Source organism: Capra hircus, chromosome 19 (assembly GCF_001704415.2).
Source record: "Capra hircus breed San Clemente chromosome 19, ASM170441v1, whole genome shotgun sequence".
Lineage (NCBI taxonomy): Eukaryota > Metazoa > Chordata > Mammalia > Artiodactyla > Bovidae > Capra > Capra hircus.
Genome location: NC_030826.1, coordinates 49,881,027 through 49,898,677, shown reverse-complemented (window position 1 = coordinate 49,898,677; position 17,651 = coordinate 49,881,027). Strand labels below are relative to the sequence as shown.

The following is a 17,651-nucleotide window of genomic DNA, read 5'->3' as shown; positions in this document are numbered from 1 at the left end:
CTTCGGTGCCTGGCAGCGTCAGGTGAGGTGTATAAACCGGGAGATTGTTGGCAGAGGCCGTGGCACTCGTCCATGCTGGTCACACACATGTCACTTCCAGGACTGCTCTCCACGATGCAGTCAGACACAATTATAACTGCACACCCCCCATCCCGCCCCACGCTGCTACCCAGTTACCCTTCTTTCATTTTGTGTGAGACTTGAAAAATAGAATTTTCTGATATTCCTGAGTTTGTAGGGAGCCAAGACACTTGTTTCACATCCCCAGCCGACCAAGCACATCCTGGTCCATCATAAACATCTTGTTCCAGTCAGGCTTGTTCTTTCATAAAAATGATAGTTCTCTGTGCTCTTTTGTGGTCATCTGAAGAGGCCACCAAAGAGGAGGCAGTGAAATTATGCAGCCAAAAAAAAAAAAAAAACACACAAACCAAGATTGGTCTGTGGTGTCAGTTTTTTTAAAATATTGTTACTTCCTGGATATTTTGGATGCTTTACAAAATTTGTGATTTCTTTTCTCGTTCCAAATAAGCATTTGTGTCTGTCCCAGGACTTGTACTGGTGATTTTGTGTTAATTTCCTTAGAGAACCTCTCTTGATGTGCATGAGCTCCAGGTTGGAGTGAGCCTTCCTGCCACACTCTAGGGCGAGCCTGGGGAGGAGCTGAGGGCTGGCCATATTGCCTTCAGGTTGAGTCCCTGTCAGAAACCCCTGCAGATCATCCAAGATAACTCACAAGCTGCCCCTGCCCCCCTCAGAAGCTCAACGCTGACTTTCTCACAAGTTGTCTAGTTAGGATAACACTGGTAGCCCCGTGATCCTGCCCCTCTGCCCCACTTGCACACCAGGGAGAGGAGAAAGGAGGGCAAGAATGGGCAGGGGCAGGACCAGGAGAAAGACAAGGGGGTCCCCAGGTGGGGATGGGGGTCAGCTTCCAGATGCCCCAGTCTTCTGGTTCACTTTCTGCTGGAACCTGATTTATGTCCAGAAACTTGGAGTATCAAGTCAGTCACCACTGTAGCCTGGGGGCTGGGTGTGGTCATAGGGAAAGGCCCGGGGCATGTGCCCAGGTTGTGGCTACCCGAGTGGCTCACGATTCTCGTTCCTGTGGGTGCAAGGGCTGGAGACCGCTCAGCTGGGCTACCATCCAGTATGTTGGTGCACCAGGGTCCTGGTGAGCAGCCCCCAGGGCAGAGGGAGACCCATGCCTGGACCCTGAGCCCAAGGGCTTGGAGGTCCTTGAAGAGGAGACAGACTCTGGGCAACCAGGAAAAGGAAGACATTTCTCTGTCCTGGAAGCCTTGGGCTAGAAGGCCAAGCATCCAGTGTTGGCCCAAAGCCACATGTGCGTGTGCCAGGTGTGTGCACGTGGCTAATGCGTGGCCAGACAGCCGTAAGAGATATCCTCCCGGGAGAGCCCCTCCTCTGGCTGGATGCTCCTGTGCTGAAGGTTCGGGGTCCTGGGTGGGGTTTGGGGTGGGGGCGGATTAGGTTTGCTGGGTGACCGCTCCTGGCAGGGGCTATCTACCTATCTACAGACACTTCTTGTGTGAGGGGGTATCTATTTCAGGGGCAGAATCTTGCCAAAGGCCCTGAGGATCCTAGCAAAATTGTAGGCAGGAAGCAATAAATGTGTCTGACTTGTCAAACAGGCCCCATTCCAACCTCATCCTGCCTTTGTTCATCACCAGCACTCCCTGGGTGCCTGCCCGCACGTGCCAGCGTCAGTGCCAAGGGCAGTGGGTGAGACGGACGAGAGCCTCGTGGCCTGGAGACGACTCCAGGGATGGATGAGCAGACCTGCGGCAGGACACACAGCACCTGGTGGGAGGGGCGCCGAACCTCAGGGGCCACAGGAGTAGAGGACTGAGGAGGGGAGAGGGTCAGTGGCGAATCTGGGAACAGGGTTGCAAGCAGAGGCATCAGCACACGCATGGTCCCCAAGGCCAGAGAGTGCCTGGGGTTTCTGAGGGCCTGCAAGAGGGCCCGTGTGGCTGAAGAGGGGCAAGATGGGCCTGGGGGGAAGGGTCTCTAGGGCACTGCAAGGACTCAGAGCTAAACTCCTTTAGAGAAATCCTTGAATGTACCGATTAGCAACAATTCAAAGATTAAAATTAGTCAAAGACCCAGACACAGTATTTCTTTCTAGGCTTCCTGCCTTGGGTGTGCAGGGGCTGAATGACAATGTGAGCCTGTCCCACCGTGATAGCAATATGAAAATGACCTTTGAATGACTTCAAAATACCTTTGGTCTGTTTTAGGCAAAATGGAACAGATTTCCACGGCCCCCAAAGCATGGTGGTTCCCGTGCTGTTCCCACTGTGTTTTAGTGGCCTGGCCCACGGGGGTGGAACAAACCCAGCATTTCTGGCATGAACCTTTCCTTAATTTGGGAGATGCAAATACAGTCAGTTCTAGACCTGGACTCTGGGTACCAGCGAAGCTGTGTGTGGTCGTTACCCTCCTGTGGGGACAGTCGCCAGGCACCGTGCATCGTGTCCCATCCGAGATGCTTCATGGTGAGTGAGGACTCCCAGATATCTGGCCTTCTGAATGTATTTGGACTCCTTTTTTTTTTTTTTTAATATGTATTTATTTGGCTGTGTCAGGTCTCATGGGCTCTCTAGTTGTGGCATGTAAGCTTAACTGCCCTACAGAACTTGGGATCTTAATTCCCTCACCAGGGATTGACCCCGCATCCCCTGCATTGCAAGGCAAAGTCTCAACCACTGGACCACCAGGGAAGCCCTGGTTGGGACTTTTTAGCTTGTAAGACTCACAGCAGCTCCTTTCAGGTTTTATTTTCTTCACTTAAAGATATATTTCTCAGCTCACTTGATGATTTGCTAGTCGGTTTAGTGTACTCATCCTGAGGATTAGCAATGCGGACGTTTCGCAATGCACTGAAGGTAGCGCTTCTAGAAAATCCTTCTTTTTATCACATTATATGTACCTTTTACGAACATATTCAATGAACCTCCAACCAGCTCTATCTTTAAAGGAACTTCTCTACACTGAAAAGAAAAGGCCACAACGAGAAACAGGCAAAGGATGAAATAAGGGGGCTCACACGTAAAGGCAAATATACAGTAAAAGAAGGAAACCATCCACACACACAGACAAGACAGCAAAAGCAGTAATCACGAGAGGAGGAGAGTACACACGTAGGATATTTGAAATGCACTGGAAAGGAGAGATCAGCAACTTAACACAATCATGCACGTAAGTGTAGACTGCTGTATCAGAGTCTCACGGTCACAACAAACCAAAAGTCTGTTATCATAGATATACACACAGAAGAAAAAGGAATTCAAGTGCAGCACTAAAGTCATCAAATCATAAGAGAACAAAAGAGGAAAGGAAGAAAAAAAGACGTCCCACCCCACCTCCAAAAAAACAGCAACAAAGAATACACTCAGTGGGGTTGTACACGTGGGGCAGGTGGCGGAGAGGGGAGCCCCAGGGCTGGGGAAGACCAGGGAGGTTGGACACAGATTCCACCAGCAGCCACCTCTCCGGCTTCCCATCCAGAGGGGCTGCTCTACGCTTTGAGGGTGGTGGAGGAGGCCTCATGCATCATCTCAGGCCACTGATATCCTCATTTTGGTCCCACAATGCTTCGTGGAAGGTCCCTCAAACTGGTTCTTCCTCATGTTCTAAGACAAGAGAGTGTCCATGATCAGTTGAGGACACCCCAGACTGGGGCGTCTCCCAGGTGACCGCATCATGGCTCTCCTGCCCTGGGGAGGAGCCCAGGCCTGGGTGGGGTGGTGGAGGGGGCGGGTCCTGTTAGGTCAAGTGCTATGGAATGTGAGATTTTTGCACTTTGGGCCCCAGAACCTGCTAAGGAGCCCTCCCTGGCATGTGCATCAGGAAGAGGCCAGGAAGTTGCCAAGCTTCCTGGTCCTCAGCCTGCTCTTCCCCGCACATCCCCTCTAAAGAGTCCAGTGCACACAGCTCCCCAGCCCAGGCTCAGAGCCTCCTTACCTGGAGAAGGGGGTAGGATGGGAGGGATGAAAGCCACGCGCAGACGCCTTTGCCTGTAAGCGCTTCCTGTAGGAACATCCCCCACCCGCACATCTTAGGTCTCCTGGAAGGAACAGGAAGCGCCCATGCCATCCCCCAGGGGGTCCTAGGGATGGTGTGGACTCCGTGGCCTGTCTGCGGTGGGGCATCTGTGTTCTGGAACTGGGACTGCATTTGCTGGCTGGAGTCCGGTGGGGCAGGGGTTCTGGCTCTCGGGGACCTCAAATGCTCCCCACTCTCTCACTAGTCTCGGCGGGTATGAGACCATGGAGCAGCGAGTCTATGCCGCGTCTGAGATGACCCCACCCCACCCAAGCCCACAGACGAGGCTCAGTGGCCAATACCTTATGTAGCTTGAAGTTCAGGGAGCCACACCTTTGGGACCAAGCCAGTGTGCAGATCAGCAGGCTGAGGAGGACGACCAGGGCAAGGATGGGGAATATTACCAGGATCTGCCTCTTGTGTTCAGGTTTAACATCGAAACAGGGTGTCGATTTCTCCAGGCCTGTGGGGAGTGGGCGGGACCTTCGTCCTTTGGGGGCACCCTCGAGGAGACATTGCCTGTGGTTGGGAAGCCCATGGGTGGGAGAGTGGCAGGGGGATGGGTGCATGGGCTGGGCAGGGCTCCCGGCACAGAGGGTGAGGGTGTCTGTGAAGGGAAGACCCGAGGGGGCTTTCTGGGGGCTCCCCTCCTGTAGCTCGGGATGAAGACAGGAACACCTACCTGCGGAAGGTGTGAGGAGCAGGTCTTGCGGGTCTGCCAAAGAGACAGAGGGCAGGTTGGTGGGGGCCTGCCCAGGGCCTGCCCTGACACAGCCCCTCCACCCTGGGTATCAGATGAGCCCTGGATACAGGAGTTCATGAAGGCCTCACTGGGTTCCCCACCAAGGGCTCAGCTAGGCTGAGGGGTGCCTTCTCAGCCCTTCCCACTGTTTGTGGTCCAGGGCAAAGCTGGACCCTTGTTTCCTGTCCTCAGCGCTCCGGGTGACTCTGACTGCGTATGACAGGCGAAGCGGGGGGAGGGAGCAATGGTGACTTGGGGAGCTTGCAGCAAATCAAGGGGTCGGGGTGGGGGGACAGGCCGTGTTTAGGGAGGGAAGGCGCCAGCTCCCTGAGCAGACCGGGACAGTGAGCAGCACACTTGCTGGGACTGCCCTGAGAAGCTCAGAGAGGGCACCTCTGCATCATGGGTGGGGCAGGGTGGAAGTCCTCTTCAGGCCTCATTCCTGTGGCTCTGGGCACCTCAGATGGGCAGGAGTCACTCCTCCCGAGTTGCTTCCCACCCCCCTCAGCCAAACAGAGAAGCTCCTGGAATCAACCCTCAACCCCACCCTGCTCACCTGAGACGTTCAGGGTAGTGGTTTTGATGTGTCTCTGGCGCCCCTTCAGACTCCACTTGTACTGCCCTGCCTGGGTGTCCAGGGCTTCTTCAGTTACTAGGTACGCCTCACCCTCCCAAATCCAGAGCTGCCATCCATCCTGGCAGAAGTTTCCTGGGGCCTTTACATTGAAGATGAGCTTCCAGGGTGCAGCGGGGTTCGCTTTCAGGGAGATGTCGATGTGGGAGAAGGCACTGGAGATGCTGCAGCTCATCGTGGCTGGCTGGCCCCTCAACACAGAAACCACACCCTGGGTGCAGTTGGGGTTGTCCCAGGCTGTGTGGGGGAAAGTCACGTGTGTGGGTCATGGCTGGACCTCAGGACATCCACTGACTGCCCTTCCTGGGGTCACTGGCACTACCTGGAACCTGGGCTCCTCCTGGCCTGATCTTGGTCTCTCCTCCCACAGCCGGCTTGCCCCTGCTGGGGCCCCACCTGGCAGAGTTGGGACCATGAGACTTACTTCCACTCTGAGCACTCCTGAAGGCGACCACGAGCCAGAGGACCCAGAGCATCCTGGGAGCGAGGAGAGGGGATGCTGACGTCAGCATGGCCAGCAGGACGTGGATGAGTTTTAAGGGGTCCCTTGTCCTCCTTACTGCTTTTGGGGACATTCCCTGGAGGAAGGAAAGCTGATGAGTCAGAGTTCCCTTAGGCTCCTTTGGAAGCCAGTGAGAGGGGCTGCACCCTGGCCAGGATGGGCGAGGGTCCCCAAGCTCCTCCCTGACCCAACTGTGTCATGACCTTTCTCGACACCTTTATAATGTGTGCATTGGGACCACTGTCAGACAGATGAGAAACACAGATGAGACAGGAAATGGGTCCCTGGGAGACAAGTCCAATTATATTGCTGGGGTTATCTTGAATTTTATAGAAAATACGCAAAACGCCTTGACCCATGTGTCCTGTATACACGGGTCGTGACACACAGAATCTCGTGTGGCCGCTTGAACCTGACACCAGCCTGAGACCACCTTGGATGCCCCCTGCCCCTCTTCCGCTCTTGCATTCTGAGGATTGGCATTTGGGACACTTGGTCCACTCTCCAGATTGGCTTTTATCAACAAAAAAGTCTTCCTGTGGAACTTGTGAGTTACAGTCCGGAAAGCTGAACTTTCACTTCCTCTGAAACAAATGCTCATCTCAAGCTTTGGCATCTCAAGCATTTGGGCTTCCCAGATGGCACAGTGGTAAAGAATCTGCCTGCCAATGCAGGAGACACAAGAGATGGATATTCAATCCCTGGGTCAGGGAGATCCTCTGGAGCCGGAAATGGCAACCACCTCCAGGAGTCTTTCCTGGAACATTCCATGGACAGACTCAGACATGACTGAGCGACTAACACTTTCGCTTTTCATAATGACATGTAGCAACCACTAGGTACTACACAGAGGATGAGATGGTTAGATAGTATCACCAGCTCAATGGACATGAGTTTGAGCAAACTCAGGAGATAGTGGAGGACACAGGAGCCTGGCGGGTTACAATCCATGGAGTTACAAAGAATCGGATGTGACTTAGCAACTGAACAACAACAAAAAGTAGCTTCACTGCCTGAAAAATCCTCTGTGTTCCACCCATTCATCCATCCTTCCCCCCAACTCCTGACAACCATTGATCTTTTTACTGTGTCCAGAGTTTTGCCTTTTCCAGAATGCCATGGAGTTGGTACCCTTTGGTTTTGAATTCCGTGTCTCTCTTTTCTTTTTTCCACTTTTGGGGGACTGGACAGAAGGGCCAGGAGCAAAGGAAAGTGTGGATGGAATCGCTTCCAGGAGCTGGGGCCATTGGTGACCAGCCCCAGTCCTGACTCCAGGAGACTCTGGGTCAAACAAGGAGAATGAAATGGTGAGGGACAGTCTCAGCCCCCAGATCCCTGTGATGGTGCTGTCTCCTGCTTCCCTTGATTTTCTATACTTGCTTCTATTCTAACTTACCGTCAGAAGGACAGCCTTCTTTTCTCAATGAGTACAGCATTTGTAGTTGAGGAAGAAAGAAGTCACTGGAGAGACACGTGTTCTGTCCACACACACGGATGTGATTTTACATACGTGGAATCAGCTTAGACAGCCCACTCCTGTCTCTCTCTTCTCGCCCTCTGTACTGTATGTACTGGGGTGAATGTTGTTCTTTAGTCGCTAAACCGTGTCTGATTCTTTGCAACCCCATGTACTGCAGCCCACCAGGCTCTTCTGTCCATGGGATTTCTCTTGCAGGAATGTTGGAGTGGGTTGCCATTGCCTTCTCTAGGGGATCTTCCCGACTCAGGGATCAAACTCGCCTCTCCTGCATCGGCAGGCACTTTCTTTCCCACTGATCCATCAGGGAAGGGTGAAAGGTGGCCCCAAAATACACGTCCACCCGGAACATGTGAAGGTGACCTTCCTTGGAAATAGAGCCTTTGCAGCCACAAATAAAGAGGAGGTCGTGTTAGAGCCGTGTGGGCCCCTGTGTAAGGTGCCTGGTTTCTTGTAAGAAGAGAGAAATTTGTCAGAAACAGACAAGGGAGCAGCCCAGAGCTGACTGAGGCACAGACTGGAGGGATGTGGCCACAAGTGAGGGGCCACCAGGGCCACCAGAAGCTGGAAGCGACAAAGAAGGTATTTCCCTGCGGTCCTGCTGACGCCTTGATGTGGACTTCCGGCCTCCAACCTGGAGGAGGGCAAACTTGCTTCTTTTGATCCCTTGTTTGGGGTCCTTGGTCACGGCTGCCCCAGGACACTCACACTGGCCCCCTCTTTCCCCAGACCTCAGCTTTCCCCTCACTGGAAATATCAGGCACAAACCACAGACACTGGAGGGAGCATTCTGGGTCATGTTCTGTCCACTTCTCTGTCTGGCTCTCACTGTGTAGTGAGTATGCTGCTGGTGAGGTCTGCCTCCCTGGATCCTGAAGCCTGACTTCCGTGGCTGCAAGGAGTCCCTTTGTCTTAGCTTGTGAGCAGCCCGGTCCCCTTGGCTTCTAGCTCCGCCTCTTCCTGGTGACACCTGCTGCTGTGGAGGGCTGACCAGCTCCTCCTGTTTCTGGCCCTTCGGATTTCCACATGGTCACTGCCTTTGCAAAGCCTTTGCTCCTCCTCCTGGGAGTGTCTGTCTTCTCCTTACAGCTTTCTAAGACTTTCACCCCTTAAAGAAACAAACTGCCTTCCAGGGTGAGTAGCTTTCCATCATCATGTCTCTCCAGATCGTCTCTGAAATAAAGACTCCATGTGTTTATGTCGTCCCGTCTTTCTTTTCCTTGAAGGCTTCAGGGTTTTGTTTTGAAGTAGTTTTTGTTTGTTTGTTTAGAGTATCCGTTTGAAAAGGCTTCCCAGATGGTGGAATACCCATCACGGTCAAATTTTGTCTATTTTTACGTTCAGATCTTGAATATTCCTCAAGGTGTGTTTGCAAGTGGCATGTCACAGGTCTAATCTTGCTTCCTTTCCAGGAGGACCAGTGGTGCCTGAGGCACGGAAGAGTGAAGCACCCTGTCACCCTGGCCAAGGCACTGGCCCCACGTGGGGCTCTCCAGGCCCTGCCAGCCGTGGGGCACAAGCCACTATGCTGTCCATCATGCGTTTTCACCCCTGGAAGGCAGGCTCTCTCTAGGGCTGTTTATCTCTCCTTGGAAATTAGTTTTTCATAAGAATATTAACATAGTTTTAATCAATGACTTTCTTTTTTTTTTTAACCGAGAGTTTGGTGATTGAGTGAAGAGAGACAGCTGCCCTGATCCTGCCCTAACCTTATCAGCATAATACACGAGAGGCTGAGATTTCACATGTGGTGAGAATCCAGTACCTGCCTTTCATCAGTTACCGGGAGAGGGAATAAATAGCTCATCACTAAAGGTTCTAGAAAGAGGTGTTGTAACTTCCTGTGCTGAGGCTTTTCCTCGCACCTCAGATAAAATCTGCTCAATTCTTTTCCTGAGTATTTTTCACAAAATAACTTTTCTTAAATTGGAGGGTTCTCATACACAGAATGGTGCCCAGCGACCCATACGGCCCAAAGGCATCCTTGCTGGTTGTGGACAGTGACTCCTGGCCTCCTAGCCAGAACCTTTGGGGCTGCCTGGAGGGAGACCCTTGCCCAGGGATGTCCTACCCTGAGCCTGCCTGAGCAGGCAGGAGATTGATCTTGTGTGCTCATCTCTGGCCACTGACCCGTCCTGGAGGAAGCCTTGGGCAGGACCCCCAGCGTTTCCAGTCTCCTCAAGGTCTCCCCTCGGACCCCAGCCACTCTGCTGCTTCCACTGACCTCGGAACAGCCTTTGCCTCCCTGTTCCCCTTCGAACATGGGCCTGAGTGTCCTATCCAATGGGAGGCAGACCAAGTCTCCCCACACCGAAGAATATGTTTCCCGGGAGGCCTGCTCACTGGCCCCAAGGCTGGAGCAGGCAGGTGTCCTCAGGGTCACATGGACGGCTCACCCCCCAGGGAACCAAAGGAGGAATGCCACCTCAGCCTGTGCTCTGAGAGCAGTGATCCCTCACTGGGTGAGAGGGGGAGCCTCCTGCTGGAGACCTGGCATCATCACCGAATGCCCAGTGCAACCAGGAGACAGTGGGAAGGGCAGGTGTGCTCTCTCTGGGAGGGAGACAGCCAGGGGTCTATAGTATCCAGAAGGAAGCTCGCCCCCTCAAAACCTTTCCTCATCACCTTTTCCTGACCGAGGTCCAGCTTTCATCCTTTCCATAAATTTACGAGTCGTGTTTCAAGTTCCTAGTACACTTTCTGGGATGTTGAGTGAAAAGTGAAAATGAAAGTCACTCAGTCCTGTTGGACTGTTTGTGACCCCAATGACTGTAGTCTGCCAGGGTCCTCTGTCCATGGGATTTTCCAGACAAGAATACTGCAGTAGGTTGCCCTTCCCTTCTCCAGGGGATTTTCCTGACCCAGAGATGGAACCTGAGTCTCCCACCTTGGAGGCAGATTCTCTGAGCCACCAGGATGTTGATTAAAAATAAATGAATGAGTGGGTTCATTCACAATCCTGAACTACGCAGGGTCTCACTCCATGGGGAGCCAGGACAAGCTAGCCTGGCGAAGCCACCCCCTTTGCAGAAGCTTCCAGAATCCTACTCCCACTCCCTAGGAGAACACCCTGTCACTGCACACAGTACACAGAAACACACACACAGACACAGACACAGACACACACACACACAGACACACACACAGAGACACACAGACACACACACACATGCACACACAGTGCTGGGGGGAGGGTCCCTAGCGCCCCCACATGCTCTGCCTACAATAGGTGCTCAATCCCGACTGACCTGCTCAGAATTCCCTGCAAGGCCGATGCCACACAAAGGGTGCAGTCAGTCCCCTCCAATGAGCTCTGGGCAGGTGTCCGGCAGACGTGAATGAATCAAAGGTCAACCTTAGTCTACACCTGGACCAGGTGACATGGAGACCACACGCTGACCTGCCCGACAGGACTCTGGGAGGGAGTGCGTGTGTTGACAAGTAAAAGGAAAGCAAAAGTACGAAACAATTTCAAGTCCAGAGGCCAGGTGGGAGGGCAGCTGGTGTCTTCCAGCAGTGAGGGCTTGGCCCCTGAGAAAGGTGTGTGGGGTCCCTTGAGCCTACGTCAGGCCCACCAAACCACCCTCTGCTCTCAATCTCTCATATTTTGTCTACCTGCCAGGGAAACACCCCAGAGAGCCTGTCTCACCAGCCTCCCCACCCTGCCAGCCTCCCCGCCCCAACCTCTGTGCTTTTCACAACACTACATATCCCTATGTCCTAAAAATTAGTTCTTCCCTGGTAGCTCAGCTGGTAAAGAAGTCGCCTGCAATGCAGGAGACCCCCGTTCAATTCCTGGGTTGGGAAGATCCCCTGGGGAAGGGATAGGCTACCTGTATTCTTGGGCTTCTCTGGTGGCTCAGATGGTAAAGAATCTGCCTGCAGTGCGGGAGACCTGGGTTTGATCCCTGGGTCTGGAAGATCCCCTGGTGGAGGGCATGGCAACCCACTTCAGTATTCTTGCCTGGAGAATCCCATGGATGCAAGAGCCTAGTGGGTTACAGTCCATGGGGTCACAAAGAGTCAGGCACGACGGAGCGACTAACACTTTCACTTTTCACATACCCCTATGTCCTAAAAATTGTTTCATATTGACTCAATTGTTAAACATTAGTATCTGTTTTAGCTTCACCTTAAATGCCCATTTGTAGTCACTAGATGTGCTACTTATAGGAATGTTCTCGCAGATACTGAAATGACCAGAAGACTATGAAAGCAGGAAGTGTCACAGACTCTCTACCACCACTTGAGTCCTCCTGGGGGAGTGTGGCCTGTGCACAGGGGACCCCTGGCCATTTTCTGTCATGTTGTCCAAGGCTGCTGAAGCTGGACAACAGCTCTCTACCTGAGTCTCTCCTATTATCTCTGATGCTGCAAAGGACAGGAAAATGGGAGAGAGAGAGGCCAGGGCACAACAGGGGAAGAGAGCGGTGAGAAGGAGAGGGTCGGGGTGCTATAGGAAGCCTGCATGCATGGGGCAAGACCTGGAGGGGCCCTGAGGCTTCTGGAGTTGGGAAAAGCGAGGCCACAATTCATCCTTCTCTCAGATCACTGTCACAGCTGCTGGTCTCTACATATATTAAGCTGGGGCACACAGCTGGGATTTGTGCTGTCGCTGGGGACCTGATCGCATTTGGGAGTCAGTGGAACACCTTGGAAAGTGCATGCCGTTGCCAGCACTTTGTCCTGCCACAGGACCTTGGGGAAACTGAGGCAGCAGGTATGTGGCTCGAGGCTCATCAGCTGACCAGGGGCTCAGGGATTCTCGGTCAGCAGGGATCCCCATTCCTGCAGCAGCTAGGAGAAGCTGGACCAGGTTTCCCACACAAAGGCTCAGTGGTAACTTGTATGTACCTGGATATCTACATGGGAAGGTGAGCACCCTGCTGTCCAGGCAGGCCTTTCACCAAGAGTGTGGAGGGAGGCGACCAACCACCTTCAGAATAGAGCTGAAACAGAGCCCCCACCCCGGCTCAGAGGGAAGAGATGCCCCAGTCCGGGGAGCCTTTGCTGTGTCCTGTCCCTGCTGCCATGGCCAGGAGGGATCCCTACTGGCAGTAAGAAGTTCCTGCAGGCTTTAGAGCTGAGTCTGTAAACCATTGCGGCTCTCTTGGGCCATCAGTACCTGCCAGCCTATCAGCTGGGCTACTTCTCACTCTCTTTCACAAGGTGCTTCCTCTGAGAACCCTCCCCCTCCTTGCACCAGCTGATTGCACCCTAGGTGGCCGGGGGAGGGGTGTAGCCTGTACCTCCCCACCACCTTCACTATTTTAGTCTCAGGGGATGAGAGCCTTCCAGAGGCTCTGGTTCCCCACGCACTGGGAGTGGAAAGCGGCTTTCAAATTGCAGATCATTCACCAGTAGTTGGTGGTGAATTGAATTTAGATTGCTGCTGCAGCTTAACCAAAAATGAAAGGAGAGCGTAGAAAGAGGCGGTGGACTGCCCCTCTCCCGTGACCTTAGGGGAAGCCTCGGAGGTTTCGCTCTGTTTTAGTCAGTGTTTGTGAGTGAATGAGCTGAGTGTGCATGTGTGACCCTTGTGAGTGCACGCAAGTGTGTATGTGCACGAAAGTGAGCAGTGGGTCAAGTATGAGAGCCGCAGTGTTGGCTTGGATGTGAAAGTGTTTCGCCTCAGATATGGTCCGGGACAGCAGAGGCTCTGTGTGGATGGGTGGACCTCTCGGAGCTCTAGATGCCCACTCTCCGACCCTCCAGAGAGGGGCAGAGCCTAGCCTGCCCCTCAGTTCCCCACCAGGACTGCGAAGTCTTTGTCTTTTTCTCTCCCTCAGCGGAGGCGCAGAGCGCAGAGCCTGAGAGCTTAGCGCCCCATCTCCATCAACCCAGCCTCTATTTGAGTGCACAGAGTGGTCCAACACCAGGAGCCCCGGCCACCATCCCTCAAGCTCTCACCTGCGCCCCGTACCCCAGCTCCTCCACGCCCGAGGCTCCTGAACTCCACCTGCCAAGCCGGTCCTCAGCTTCAGCCTGTCTGTGGCTGGTCTGGTCTGTGTGGCCTGACTAAACCCCAGTGATCATTCCAGGGTGGAGCCAGGCAAGGAGCAGGCAGCTGAAAGGAGGTTTCAGAATCCATGCACGTGAGGTCTGACACCCAGGTCCACATTCAGGAAGGAAACCTCATGTTATGGGAAGTGACTCAAGTTTCAGGAACTGCCCTGAGTTCAGGGGAAAAGATTTTTTTTTTTGACAGTCAATTCCTTATTATATTTGTATTAGACGCACGGCATTAGATGATTATTCTAAAGAAAATGGTAGGTGGCAGTTTTCCAGGAGAACCAGTTCCTGGAGTTCTCCACTTTCAAGCTCAGTCTGGACAGATCCTCCTTTGGGGAGCTGGCTGTGTTCACCCCTCTGTGTGGATCTGGGACCTGCCAGTCCTCTGCTGTGTACAAAACCCCCACACACAGACACTGGGCAGAGCCTGCCCATTGAGAATCCTCAGAGCCTGATTCCAACTTTCAGAAATGCAAGTTGGGTCCACCCAGAAAGAAGTCATGCTGGGAACACAGGCAGGGATATGGAGCGAGAGTGAATAGGAGCAAGTGGTAAAGAGTTTGAACTATAAATTGTCCTTCACTAGCCCTTGAGCAGAAGGAGCCCTCTTCCCGGCTCCCTCCCCATGGAAGGTCCTAGACGGCTGGGTGAGTGGACACTCTGTGGCCAAAACAGGTGTCCCCAAGGCATACCCTTCATTCCCAGAGGGTGGAGTCCAATAGGTGCTGACTTCAGAGAGGTGCTGGAAGCCGGCAGTTTCCTTGCAGGGGTGTGTACATTTCTCATGTACAAATGCTTTTGGTGCTTATAAAAATCACTAAGACAGAAGTCTCTTTTTGAGACTCTGAAAGTGGGGAAGAAGGGGAATGTGTGAGAGTCAGAAGGGTGGGGAAGGACAGCGGTGTTTGAATCATTCTTTGACTCCAGCCTCTGTTGTTTTCAAATTGCTTGAGGCAAGCAGCTGTGTTGACTTGAACCCAGAGTCCTTGGTCCACATCCAGCCTCGCTAGCTTCCGGGCTCTCACCAGCAGCGCCCAGATTTCCTACAGACCAGAAGAGAGGAGCTGTCCTCACTCCAGCTGCCTAGCCTCCTGCGTGCAGCCTCCCAGTTCTGTCTTCCTTGTGGCAGAGGGGCAGGTGTGCAGCCTCAGCTGAGGGCATCGTGTGTGCTGGGAGCTCACACCTGGGGCAGCGGTCAGGAGCCAAGAGTGACTAGAGACAAAGGGGCCCGTGCAGGGCTGGGCCTGGCTCTGCCTCCTCACCCCCAGGAGAGAGGCTTGGAGAGAGAGACCCTGCAGGGACTCTGTGGCGGGGGTTGGGGGCAGGAGAAAGAGTTTGTTTCTGTTCAGTGTAAGACATCCCTCATTAGACCTGCACTTTCAAAAAAGCCCCCTGGAAGGAAGGAGAGCGGTGGGAGCAGTGAATCTGAAGGTCCTTCCATGAGGGTGCAGAAGCCTCGAAGGTGTATGGAGCAGGGAGACCCCACAGTTATCGGTAGTTTGGAGGTGAGGTAAGGAAGCCCAGAGGCCCGCAGTGCCAAGTGAGTGCCGTGTGGACTGTCCCCTTCCACCAGAACTCAAAGTGACCTGCCTCAGGGTGTAGAGCAGAGTAAGGGGCAAAGAGGTGTCTCTGGCCACCAGGGGAGGGGCTGTGGACTCAGGCTGGGCAAGTACTCGTCAGGTGGGCAGAGAGTTGCTGGTGTGGGTGATGCCCGGCTTTCATGTAAGGAAAGGAAAATGCAGAACCTAGTTCTGGGGGATCCATGAATTTTGAGGGCGGCAGAGGAAGGGCCCAGACTGGACAGGACAGAACATTCCAGCTGTCCCACAAGGGGAGCCTCTAGATCTTCAAGGAGATCAAGGGCAAGAAGGGCCATTCTCCAGCTGGACTCAGGGCCTGAACGTTGACCAACAACTTGGTGTCTGTAGTGGGTTGAACAGGGCAAAGTCCTGGCTGTGCCAAAGGAGTAACCTTTGCCTGGTGGATAAATAAACCTCCGAGTCAGTTGTCCTCACAGGAAGGTGCATGAAAGTCAGTGTGAAATTCATCCTCCCCACAAGAGGCACGGAGGCCTGGGTCCCTGGCCCCATCCCAAGGGCCATCAAGACAGCAGAGAAGGGCCTCACATATGATCCAGCCTGGGGACCAAATTGCCACACGGCGTGTTTGATGCTTGCCCACCATTCCCCTCTGTGCTGGAAGGAGGGTCTAGTCCCAAGGCCACCTTCCAAATCAGTCCTTGCTTCCCCTCACATCCAGCCTTGCCTAGGGTCTCTCAGCTCCTGGGGGCTCCTGGGAAGGGGCTGTTGCACCAGGAGGAGAGGAGAGTCCCACACACTGACGGACCTTGAGCATCGGCTGAACACTTAGAGTCTTGTACCTACAGAATGAGATCTCCTGGGACCTTGATGAAAATGGGTATCCTGATGAAGCATTTGAAAATGAAACTGTTTGTGTTGAAAGTGAAGCACTGCAGATGGTGATTGCGGCAAGGAAATTGAAAAACACTCACTCCTTGGAAGGAAAGTTATGACCAACTTAGACAGCACATTCAAAAGCAGAGACATTACCTTGCCAACAAAGGTCCGTCTAGTCAAGGCAATGGTTTTTCCAGCGGCCAGTATGGATGTGAGAGTTGGACTGACTATAAAAGCTGAGCACAGAAGAATTGATGCTTTTGAACTGTGGTGTTGGAGAAAACTCTTGAGAGTCCCTTGGACTGCAAGGAGATCCAACCAGTCCATTCTGAAGGAGATCAGTCCTGGGTGTTCATTGGAAGGACTGATGTGGAAGCTGAAACTCCAATACTTTGGCCACCTGATGCGAGGAGCTGACTCATTTGAAAAGACCCTGATGCTGGGAAAGATTGAGGGCAGGAGGAGAAGGGGACAACAGAGGATGAGATGGTTGAATGGCATCACCGACTTGATAGACATGGATTAGGGTGGACTCAGGGAGTTGGTGATGGACAGGAAGGCCTGGTGTGCTGTGGTTCATGGAGTCGCAAAGAGTCGGATATGACTGAGCGACTGAACTGAACTGAAACCACTCAAATGTCCTAAGAAGATAAGATAAATGAGCTTGCTGTATCTCACTGGGACTCCTGTTTACTTCCCAAAGGTAACATTTGTGGACACTTCCTCTTAGAGCTTGCTAGACAGCTCTTGTGTCTGTACAAACACTCAGGCTTGTCGAAGGTGTGCCTCTTTTCCTGTGCAACTTGGGACCCTGTCTTTGAAGGGCACTGGGCTCCTCAGCATCGTCCCTTTACTTCTCCTGAAAATTTCACCCTCAGATCATAGCAACTGCTACGTCATGTAAAGGGTAGAGTTTCGTTTTCTCTTGGTTCTAGGAATTTGTCGATTTTAGTTCTGATTCCCTGTCTAACTAGAAACAATCATTCAGCACATTCTTCATATTCCAGACGTGGTGGCATGCTTATCTTTTTGTTAGCAACTTGTGACTTCTTTCTAACTTCTGTCCTCATTCTCTGGGCTCCCTCCCTGGGACATTTTGCCATTTTGTGTCTCAGTTGCCACACACACACACACACACACACACACACACACACACACAACTTTTGTAAATGCCTCAGGTCCTTGAGACATCCCTGTATCTTCTGGGGTCCCTCCCATCAAGGTGGTCGGTGGGGTAATGTGATCTTTTATGTACTTGCCAAATGTTTTCAGCTTGAGCTGATTTGTCAATGGTTGGGAGAGGTGGGTTGGAATTGCTCAGAAGACGGAGGATCATCCATTTCTCCCTGTAGTTCTAGCAATCTTTTATCATATATTTGGAAGCTATTCTATGAGATGCAAAAATATTTAAAGTGTTATACAGAGAGTCCCCTACATATGAACCCTACGCATGTGTCTTGAGAGCACATTCACAAGTCCACTTTGTGAGTCCAACAAAGCTAGCCTCGGTACCCAACCAACACAAAGGCTTTGTAGTACTACTATACTGCAATCGGTTTGTAGTGCATGCGAGCTAAGTTGCTTCAGTTGTGTCTGACTCTGGGCAACACTATGGACTGTAGCCTGCCAGGCTCCTCTGTCCATGGGATTCTCCAGGCAAGAATACTGGAGTGGGTTGCCATGCCCTCCTCCGAGGGATCTTCGCCACCCAGGGACTGAGCCCACATCTCTTATATCGGCTGCACTGGGAGCCGGGTTCTTTACCAGTAGCGCCACCCTTGAAGACCAATCGGTTTATA

At 52.8% G+C, this 17,651-nt stretch overlaps 1 protein-coding gene across 1 annotated transcript; it reads right to left on the bottom strand.

Moving 5' to 3' along the window:
- LOC108638312 (secreted and transmembrane protein 1A-like) lies at window positions 2,920–13,485 on the bottom strand. Its single transcript, XM_018065406.1, has 7 exons — window positions 13,334–13,485; window positions 5,869–6,022; window positions 5,367–5,681; window positions 4,751–4,783; window positions 4,371–4,531; window positions 3,988–4,053; window positions 2,920–3,656 (listed from the first exon to the last, which is right to left on the bottom strand). Exons 2-7 carry the CDS (start codon window positions 6,017–6,019, stop codon window positions 3,582–3,584), a joined length of 801 nt encoding a protein of 266 aa, XP_017920895.1. The 5' UTR covers window positions 6,020–6,022; window positions 13,334–13,485; the 3' UTR covers window positions 2,920–3,581.